Below are 11568 nucleotides of genomic sequence, written 5' to 3'. Positions count from 1 at the left end.
AAGGGTAGCAATGAATAAATAGGACACGATGGAATGTGAATTGTAGTCTTTGCAAACGTTCGATCATTGCAAACGTTTGCCGTGACAAAAAAAGTTATTTGATATTCATAGTTAAAAACGGTGCGAACGTTACATTGCAAAGTGCAATTATATTTTGAGAACTGGAAATTTAGCAAATTAAAGTTGAAAGGAATATTTTTGTCAACAACTGTGCGGTAGCAAGATGATTGAAACGTGGAAAAAAATGTTGAGGTGTTTGACAAGCATGTCAATGCTGGTGAAAACTATGGACGAGTATTACGAATGGCATCGCTCGTACATCGAGTCTCTGCAATGCTGCATCAATTATCTATCTAGTGCAAAGGATGAATTGTCGGGGAGCATGAAATCTAGTTTAACATCAACTATGTGTCGTATGAAAACTTTGAACGTTTCATTGCATAAACGTATTTCCTCGCCACACACCGGTAGAGGTTTATATGATCGCGGCGGTGCGAGAGCCTCGACGCTCCGTTGGGAAAATGTCGAGTCGGCCTTTAAAAATCGCATATCGACCGGCATCGTTATCAACGTCGAACATATCGATCCTAAACAATTTTTACAACATGCGAAACGAATGGTTACAGGACGCGTTACAGAATTTTTAAATACGCATTCATCGCTGAAAGCTAGCGTGACGTTGGAGGCGGAATTCATGCAGCATACCAACGAGGTTTCCGTGAAAAGTTTCAGTACGCGAAACGTTGCATTGTTTCGGACAAGCAATCTACGGCAGTGGTATCAGAGAGACGTTGTGCCAACGATTTTGACATCGTTGGTAGAGTTTCAAGAGCGAGACAGCGGGTGGGCACTGTCGAAGATACTGCATTTGATTGTGAATTTTAGCAAATACCAGCCATTGCAAGCCGGCTGCACCACTGAAACCTACTTGCCTCGAACGATACAGTTGAAAAGAGCGGTCGTGGACGTGAATAGCAAGGATGAGGCATGCTTTTTTTGGGCGGTCGTGGTGGGTCTCTATCCGGCCAAGACAAATCCATCGCGTTTATCATCATATCCACACTACAAAACAGTGCTTCAAACCGAAGGTTTTCAATCACCCATGCTATTCAAAGACATTCGAAAATTTGAACGAAAAAACGATGTTTCCATAAACGTGTTCGAATGGGTGCGCAAGAAATGTGTAACACTTCATTTGACTGAGAAGAAACGGAGAAGACATGTCAATTTGCGGTTTATCCAGAATGCTGCAAAGACGCACGGCCATTTCGCATGTATACGAAATTTGTCAAGATTGGTTTCATCACAGCTTAGCAAACACAAAAATCATAAACATATTTGTGATCGGTAAGTTGCACGTTTTTTGTTTTTTAAAAATTCTTTGAAGCAAGAAAAGTTTTCTTCCCACAGGTACCTGCAATATTTCCTACGCCGGAGAGATTAAACATTCATACAATCGACTGTGAACGAATGAATGATTGTGCTCTGACGCTTCCAACGAGCGAAGATAAGTGGTTGCACTTTAAAAACTTTGTAAACAAAGAACAGGCACCGTTCATTATCTATGCTGACTTGGAGTGTCTGCTGCTGACTGAGGAACAGGAAGGAGAAGACCGTGCGGCACGCGTACAGTATCAACAACACCACGCGTTTAGTATAGGATACTATATACATTGTCGCTACGATGAATCGCTGTGCGAGTATCAGGTGTATCGTGAGAAAGCGGGATGCGCTGCATGGTTTGCAAACAGGTTGTACGAGCTGAGTCAGAAATTACAGCCGATATTTGATAAAACGGTGTCAATGAATCCACTAACTGAAGCAGAAAAATTAAATTTTCGTACGGCCACACATTGTCATCTCTGCGAGAAAACGTTTGAGGAAAACGATATACGAGTGCGTGATCATTGTCATTTCACGGGCGCGTATCGTGGTCCAGCTCATAACGGATGCAATTTAAGCTATCAATCTTTGTACGTGATACCAGTGGTTTTCCATAATTTATCAGGCTACGATGCACATTTCATCATAAAAGAATTAGCAAATTCGTTTGAGGGACGGATAGACGTGTTACCATTGACGAAAGAGAAGTATATCTCATTAACGAAAAACGTTTCCATCGAGAGACAATCAGGTGAAGAACGAAAGTATGTGAAGTTCTTGAAATTTCGCTTCATCGATTCATTCAAGTTCTTGAACTCGAGTTTGGACAAGCTGTCATCGTATTTGGACAAAAATAAATTACGCATCGTACGAGGCGAATTTACACATCTTTCTAACGATGATTTCAACCTGTTGACCAGAAACGGCGTGTTTCCATACGACTATCTGGCATCATACGATAAATTAAATGATACATGTTTACCGCCGCGTGAAGCATTTTACAATCGGTTAAATGGTAGCGAGATATCTGACGTCGATTACATTCATGCAAATACTGTTTGGTCGCGTTTCATTATACAAACGCTAGGAGAGTACAGTGATTTATATCTAAAATTGGATGTATTGTTGTTGGCAGATGTTTTCGAAAATTTTCGCGATGACTGTCTCGAGAATTATAAGCTTGATCCAGCACATTATTACACGCTCCCCGGTTTCGCGTGGGATGTGATGTTGAAAATGACGAAGATTGAATTGGAGTTGTTCACCGACGTCGATATGCTTTTGTTCGTGGAGCGAGGAATACGTGGTGGATTGAGCCAGTGTTCTCACAGATATGCACATGCGAACTGTCACGTCTGCCGACGTGTTGCCATAGGTTATAAGCATAGCCAATAAGAGTAGGATATTGTAACCGTCATTATTAAGAACATTGATTAGTTATAAGTAGTCATACTTCGCTCCGTTCATCAGATCCGATTCTCACCTCATACCATATACCCATTCTTATCTTAACCCTTGTATAATAATCATATCTTAATGTATTCCCCGTAGCAGTATCACGTAGCATTCACCGTAATCATTAATCGCGCGCTTCTCATAACATCCATAGCGTTATGTCTAACGAGACATCCGGTAGAAAATAAGACACCTATGTATTCGACCTCACGATCCTAAAAAGAGTTCAGTTAGTTCAGTTCAATTCGGACAGCCAGTCTGACACGTTCGTTCAAGACTCCAGCGAGGCTCGTCGCCTCCTGGATGTCCCGGTCCGGACTCCGACGAGTCCTCGCTCTCATCCGCCTTTTAGCGGTCCTGCTATATCACGCGCTTCTAGTTCATTATAATTTCATTTCATACGTTACAAATATATTCCCAGTTATTAATTTAATAAGTGAGTCTCGCTTAGTTCTTCTCCCTACATCCTCGCGCTTTCCTATTCAATTCGCGTTCGTCGCTATCAATTACGAAAGCTCATGCGCGTCAACGAACGCGGGACGGAGGACAACAGCGGGGTATCTCCCGCCAACCGAGGATCACTGACGACGTGATCTTCCCAGGACGAGTGAGGATCATCGTCCTTCCTACGACGATCCAGCCTGATTCGACTGCAGCCGTCAGCGAGCAACGGAAGCAGTTCGCATAAAGGAAGCCTGCCTGTCTTCACCGATCGCTATACTCAACTGTCCGATAAGTTGCTAGATATTTCCCTGCGAAGATTCGCGCCGTCTCAGTTATCTCTGTTCTCGTCCGCCGCTTTGGGGCGAATCTACTGTAAGCGTTAAGTAGAATACGCATGTTCGCGAAAGTCGTGGTTCCCAGTCAGACGTCGGACGTAACGTGCCGCGTGGACAAAAGGTTGTATCGCATTTGAGAGCGTCCAGTAAGGGGAATGGGTCGCGGAACGATAGTTTTCGCGAAAGTCAGACTCCGGGACGTAACACGAACAACAAATATTTGTCTACACACGATTCGAGTAAACCATCCACCTACTTAATGTATTTTGACGTGAATAATTTGTATGGTTGGGCTATGTCGCAACCTCTACCACACAGAGACTTTCGATGGGTGGAGGATATTGATAATTTCAACGTTGAATCCATTCCAATCGATAGCCCTGTAGGATACATTTTGGAGGTTGATTTAGAGTATCCACGCGAAATTCACGATGCTCACGCAGATTTTCCATTTTGTCCAAGTCACGATGCAGCAACCAGCTCGAGTCAAAGAAAGTTGCTGGCAACACTTCGCAATAAGGAGCGATACGTTATACATTATCGATACCTCCAGCAAAGTTTAAAACATAATCTGAAATTGAAGAAAATTCATTGAATTCTAGAGTTTCAACAGTCGCCATGGTTGCACGAATATATCGACTTGAATACAAAATTACGCACCAACGCAACTAACGATTTTTCAAAGAATTTGTTCAAATTAATGAACAATGCTGTGTTTGGAAAAACGATGGAGAACGTTCGAAATCATGCGATCGTGAAATTACTTTCTCGATGGAATGGTAGACACGGAGTTGAACGATTGATAGCTAGACCAAATTTTCACAGTTATACAGTGTTTTCCAAAGACTTCGTCGCGATTCAGATGAAAAAGCTGCTCGTTAAATTTTACAAGCCCATCTACGTAGGCATGTCCATATTGGATATATCAAAATTTCATTTATACACTTTTCATTACGAGGACATGTATCCGAAATTCCAGCAAAATTGTAAGATTTTATACACGGACACGGATAGTCTGATATATGAAATCACTTGCGATGACGCGTATGAGACGCTGCAGAAACGTGATATCCATCGATATGACACCAGTAATTATACAGAGAACAACGTTTACGGTGTTCCGATTGCAAACAAGAAACAACTAGGATTGATGAAGGATGAGAATGGCGGTAAAATCATGACAGAGTTCGTAGGACTTCGTTCGAAAATGTATGCGATTCGCGTGCATGATGATTGTGAAACTAAAAAGATCAGAGGTATTAGGACAAACGTTACCGCTCGAGATATAATTTTCGAAGATTATGTCGAATGTCTTAATAATCATACGGAAAAGAGTGTTAGCAGTAATTGTATAGCGTCTGTACGACATCAGGTGTATTCGATGTCGGAAATAAAATTAGCATTGAGCCCGTACGACGATAAGCGATATATTTGTAATAATTTGATCAATACTCTTCCTTGGGGGCATTACAGTATCAATTGAGAAGTTTTTATCTATAAAAAAGAAAAAAAGTATGGAGACGCGTCCTATGAAAACATTATATTCCATGCGCTTCAGATTGAGAAGTAGGAGGAGGATTGTTTTTTAAATAAAAAATATATCTTAATTCAAAAAATGTTTTTTATTATAAAAAAAATTTTATTACATTAAGTAGGATTGAGTAGTAGATTGAGAAGTATGAGGGATTGTTTTTAAATAAATCTTAATTTTTAAAAAATGATTTTTTATTATAAAAAATTTTTTACATTTTTTAAAATTCTTACATTTTTAAAAACATTATTTCAAAATATCGACTGGGTTGAGGATTCCTTTTTACGGCACTGATTATTGCTCATTGGTGTCCTGAAAAGAAAAAAAGTTTTTTAAATATTAATCATTTTGTTTTAAATTAATAAATATTGTGACGTTGCCTCTGTTCGCTCGGCTTTCTGACCGGCGCAAGGGGTCAACCCCGAGAATTTACAGTCGTTGAGGACGGGCCGTGCGCTGCCGCGCGGACACGGTCCTCTCGGGACAAATGCGATTGACGAGAATACTCGAAGGGAACACTAACTGAACAATTGTTCGGGCGCCAGGTACTCGGAAGTACCGCACTAAAGAACACCAAAGTCTCGTGTTCGCGGAAGTCGAACACGAGCTTCGACTCTTCTCGCAATCGCCGACAGAATTCTACGACACGAACGGCCAGGAGTTCGGACACAGTGTATAACGGGGACAGCCCTCGCGGCAGGACGTTTCTCGCAGGTCGGAAATAAACTCGAAACGATTATGGCTCGAACTAATTTATTCGGTGTCAAATGATAAATTACAGGTGGGCGGCCACGTGGCCGCAACCCGGGAGCCCGCGCTCCTAATACACTTTTGCGATGGATCTTCGATCGCGGAGCGCGTTAGTCGAGATTTCGCGATTCTAGAAAGTACGGTACGACGGTACAATGCAAGTCTCGCGAGAGACGAGAATTCGCGGGACGCAGATGTACGGCGCAGTTTCGACGGACTGTCGCGAGATTGACGAGCGCACTGAACGGTACTTTACCGAATTCGCTAATATCGAAACTATCCTTTTCCGACGCGGCTCCTTAAGGAAGACTTCCGACGAATCGAAGGGGAGACTGCTCGAAAAGGCTCACAGCGTTCTCCAAGAGAACGCGAGCACCAAGCACGAGGCCAAATGCCTCGGCTATCACCAATTGTTCGAGGACGATACGCACTCGCCTCGTCCTCGCACTAAATATCGAGTCAACACTCAAATACGACCGAGGATCACTTGTCGACTTACCGTGGTAGACGTAGGCTCGCCGGACCTTCTACTTCAGGCCGGTAATTCTGCCTTCGGTTCCTACGCTCGCTCGGAAATAACCACCCGCGTCGCGTGTCCGTTGTACTACGGAATTCGGACCTCGGAAGTTCGATGGATCTATGGAAACGACTCGTCTACTCGATAACCAGCGCGACAGTGATCCGCGGATTTGCCTCGACGGAGCGCTTCGATTATCGATCTCCCCACTCCTTTCGCCCTACCGAAATTCCCTAGGGGTGCACCCGCAACGCGACTACGACTAGCCGCAGGATCGAACTATCAGAACAGGTCGTCGGGCCCCCGACCTTTCCAACACCAACTACCGATCGTCTTACGACGACCGGGGAGGATCAATCCTCCGAGGCGCTCCTCCGCACCACCCTGCCGGAGCCGTCTGTAGCCAGGTGAGACGATGGCGGGACCACCAAATAGCTGCTGACCTGCAGTGGCGGCTCCTTTGTCCCAGATCGTCGCCTCCGAGTTTATTAGCTCGTGTGCAGCGGTGCCCCTTGCTACTTCTCCGGATCCGGAATGTTTTTGATTATGGCCAATAGTTCGTCGTCGGCTGATCCTATGATGCGGGGCGCATTGTCGGTATTTGTCGCTCCCTAGGCACGTTCCTGAAAGTGGCCACTCTCGGCGCGTGTAACAGATGGCATTAGGAGCGATCTTCGATCTTAATAACTTCCTTAAGGAGCGCTCAATCTTGCGGGTGGTTTCCGTAATCACTAACGGTCGGTCCGGTCCACTCCCGATACGGTTATTGACCGTTTCTCAAACGTCGCAGGCTTGCAACGTCACAATATAAAAATTATTTTTAAGTGTTAATTATTAATAAATATAAAAAAACTTTACTCACCATGTCTAATGGTACGTCAATTGTAGCGAATTCGTTCCATTCATCAATATTATGTCTAATTGCGTACTGCCAACCGCGTATAAATGCCGTTCGCTCCTCTTCGGTATTAAATATCTGTAATAATATATTTGTTAATAAAAAATCTTTTAATAAAATATTATTTGTTTCTTTATACTTACAACTAACTCCAAATATCCGCTTACTGATACCTCTGATTCAATGATCAAATAAAACATTTTGATGAACTGTGCTTGGATATCGTCAACACCCCTTGTTTTATACATGTACCCCCTCCGGAAAAGATGCAATGAAATCTCGTGAGATTAGAAAAGACGTTTCGTTGCAGTAGATAATGAAATCTGAACTAGCGAAATTCAATCGGTGCTAATCGAGAGAACTGATGTGTCCAGATGTTTCGGCTTGGCAACTCCAAACCGTTAAAGAATGTCACTACTGCAGCTTGCTAGATTAGAAAAGTCTCACATAGGGGAAAGATAAAATTCCTCTAACTTTACAACTCGACATCAACCATGAAAGGATGTTGTTACAGATTATGAAACGCTCCTCTTACAATGATATGGATAAGAACCGTGAAACATCTGTACACAATCCCACATGTATCAAAAGATAATGGAGAAACTCTATACCACTCCGAAAAAAAACGTGAAGTAGAAATTCTCTCAATGCATGTAGGATTGTGTTCAGATGTTTTCCAGCTTGACAACTCAGCATCAGTAACAAAATAATGCTGTTACAGATTATGAAACGCACCTCTTGCAATGATATGGATAAGAACCATGAATCACGTTCGAGGGTACAATCCTACATGCGGCAAGAAGGTAAGGGGAAACTCTATACCACTCTGAAAAAGTGAAGTAGAAATTCTCTCGATGCATGTAGGATTGTGTTCAGCTGTTTCCCAGCTTGACAACTCGGTATCAACAGCGAAATAATGCTGTTACAATTCAATATATATAAGTTTAATTGTAGGAGGAGGAGGAGGATTGTTTTTTAAATAAAAAAAGATCTTTCACATAATTTTTTATTTGATAAAGTATATATTTTTTATCTGTACAAGCGTTTTTTAAGTAATTTTTCGAACAATGTTCGTTAGTGGATTGTATTCCATGATACGGTCATGTATTATTAAGCAGTAGGCTGTTGTCGATGGGGGGACGTCGGTTCGACATTCAAATTCGATTCGCACGACAACCGTAGCATTTTTTAACACTTCGTTTTGTCGGGAACAATCGAGAACGACGAGCGGACCGTATTGCAAGAAATCCGTGACATCGAGTAGCGCTTCACCGTTTCCATAGTATGATTCTTGGAATTTTGCATACATGTCATAGAGCAACGCGTATTTACCTTTCTCGAAATCAATATTTAGATCATCGTACGGATAGGTTTCCGAGTTCAAGTAAAGTCGAATATTTGTCAATGCGCAATGATCGAATCGTGTAGCCGTTTTCGTTAAGTTGTTCTTTCGATTGGTTTGCAAAGCGAATATCACGTATCGCGGTTTTTCCATTTGTAGAGCCGTTTTTATCGCCCATGTATGCTTCGTAGTTGTCTGTAGTAGAGGATATTCGTACAGATCCCACGATCGAAAGGTCATGTCGATCGGTCTGTCGCTGTCTAAAATCTGTAGCATGGACAGCTTATGTACTTCATCCAATGTGACGTGAGGCATTCGCCATTGAATTTTGTACAGATTCAGAATAGGTTTCGCGTTGTTGGAAGGACTGTACAACGCATTCGCGTCGGTACGCGAGCGAATCAAAATTAATTCGTGCCGAGCATTTATCACGATGCGTTTGCAGTCTTTGCAGAAGCCTAATAAAACGCTCATAGGTACGCAAAAGTTGAAATATATTGCAGCCATGGCCGTTGCAGTCTGCTTCTGTCCATCATCACCATACAGCCAACCAGCGTTGGACAATGCGCTGCTTCTCGTTCTAGACAGACTCACATAATTCTTCAAAGTTGTCGTCGCGCCAGGATTTCTGGACCGATCAATTTCCACTCCTTTCAATTCATAGCGTATTTCCTCAAACATAAACGCAACAGTATTGTTCTCGAGAGTTGCCGTATCGATGTGGGATTCTCCTTCAACCGGTAATTCGAGTTTTCCTGGTAAACTAAGTTTTCCCTCAACGTATAGGAAGCTTTTACATGGGAGCGTGTATAGGTCTTGTTGTTGAATGGGTATCCTTATCTCATCGCTGTTTTCAAACGTTGTGTTAGCATACGGATTGTATGTGTGCAGCTCAATCTTCGTTATACGATTGTCGAAGATCGGCGCTTCGGAGATGTTCAAAATGTCATCAAACATGATCTCTCACTTTTTAACAATAAAGCCCAAAGATTGTAGATACTTTGCGTTTTCCACAGTTAATTTCTTACGAATCGTCAAACTTTTTTCTGCGGTTAGTTTCTTGCTGTTGTTGCCGATGCTGTTGTTCAATGTATGGAATACCGTATTATGAATTAGCATTGCTTCGTCGCGCGTGTAGTCGCACCGTGATTTCTTCACCTCGAAAATCAATCAAACGTCCGGATTGATCAACTATGCGAATGGTTAAATCGTCAATTACTCGTGCGACGATCGGAAGGTAAATGACTCGCGCAGGCGTTTCCGACAATTTATACCCTGGTGGTACCTGAGGCGCGAACTCATGTATCGTGTGAACGAGTTTACCATTGTCGTACGATCCGGTGGTTATGTTACATTCCACTCGTACGATATTCACGCTGACGATATTCACTGGTGTGTTCGATGTATGCCACACGTTTGGTGGTAAAACACGATCTATGGAAAATCCTAGGATGGATCCCACGTTGCCAAGCTTTGCAAAGTTTATTTGATACTTGCTTTTAATTTCGCTTTTCATGGTGTTGTTGTTCGCCCGTAAGACCAGCGGATATTCGATATCTGAGGTGGCAGTCTCGTCAACATTTTTTGGGGGATATCGCGCGCATATTTCTCGCCTCAAGTATGCGTTGATTGCCTCCAATTCCTATGAACCGTCGGGGATGATGATCTCCTCATCTTTTTCACCGAAGTAGAATCTATTGTTTCCAATGTTGGCGCTGATGTTCGGTATCGTATAATAAGTTTGCAAATCGAGCAATCCCAGCTCATATTCGCCATTGCTCAGATCTATGGGGGGAAAGTACTTTGATGATAGTATGCTGCTTCTTCCCGACAACGTAAACTTAAATGACTTTTTCGCATACATCGTGTAGAGAGACTCTTTCCAGGGTCTTTTATTCACGGAGAAATTTCACACACAATTGACCACACATGCTGTCGTCGTAGTTTTGAAAACGTTCGTGGTTATATAAGATCATCACGTTCGCGCCGAAATAGCGAATCAACTCGATCGGCGGTCGAAGATTTCCAAAACTATCAAAGTATTTGACACGCGAGCCGTGTTTTATGTAGGCGACCCAGTGCGTTCCCGGTCCACGACTAATATCTAGATTGACTATACCTCGCTCGTTTACCCACGCACGCAGCGGCAAATCGTCACGCATAAAAACTCCACGAAAATACGGTAATCCTTTACACATGACCATCAATTCGATATCTGTCGTCGTGTTGTCCTTCTTCGTTGTTTTTTTTTCCCCCTTCAAACCTTTTCCATGCTTATACGGTGCGAGATGTATCCCACGACCCTCCATGGCTCGATTGTGACGCTCCGCTTCTTGTAATTGTTTCTTAGCAGCTTTTGCAGCGTTTATAGCTTTGACTACTCCCGCGGCACCACCCGTCAATGCGCCTATAGCCGACAAAGCGGGTAACAGCAACGGTAGAAAACACCACGTTTGGCGATCGGGAGAATTCGTTTCATTGTTTTTTTTTCTTTTCACCTTTTTTCTTTATCAAACCCATGCCCAATTTCGTTTTAGCTTTCATGGCTGCCAACACTGCAGTCGCGGACACCTTCTCTCCAAACGTTGCGTCTCCGGACGTTATCCGATGCAGCGCTCGATCAGCCAAAACGTGATCGGCCTTGTGACGATTTTCAAGATCTTTGTATCGCGAATACGCTATATCGTGCTCTCGACAGGCTGTATCCAACGGATTGATTCCTCGATCCCCACGAGCTAATCGCGCAGTTAGTTTTGTACCAGGACCACAGAATTGATATCCAGGTATATGCAATTCAAATGCTAGCGCGTTTATAGCTCTGTTTAAAAACCCCTTGCCCGTATGCGAACTGAGGCACCGTTGTGAACGATAATTCATAAGCCATTTTGTCTACTATCTCTTTTAAAAAGAACA

The 11568-nt window shown here is 42.9% G+C and overlaps 1 protein-coding gene across 1 annotated transcript; it reads left to right on the top strand.

The window, feature by feature from the left end:
- The first annotated feature begins 265 nt into the window (after nucleotides 1-265).
- Nucleotides 266-5827, top strand: LOC143218885 (uncharacterized). Its single transcript, XM_076444451.1, has 7 exons — nucleotides 266-1183; nucleotides 1411-2736; nucleotides 4028-4112; nucleotides 4220-4307; nucleotides 4401-4873; nucleotides 4916-5089; nucleotides 5694-5827. The coding sequence occupies exons 1-7, from the start codon at nucleotides 266-268 to the stop codon at nucleotides 5825-5827; spliced, it is 3198 nt and encodes a 1065-aa protein (XP_076300566.1).
- The last annotated feature ends 5741 nt before the right edge of the window (nucleotides 5828-11568 follow it).

Source organism: Lasioglossum baleicum, chromosome 20 (genome assembly GCF_051020765.1).
Source record: "Lasioglossum baleicum chromosome 20, iyLasBale1, whole genome shotgun sequence".
NCBI lineage: Eukaryota > Metazoa > Arthropoda > Insecta > Hymenoptera > Halictidae > Lasioglossum > Lasioglossum baleicum.
Note: the sequence above shows the minus strand (reverse complement) of the source record. Positions and strands in the feature narration are given on the sequence as shown.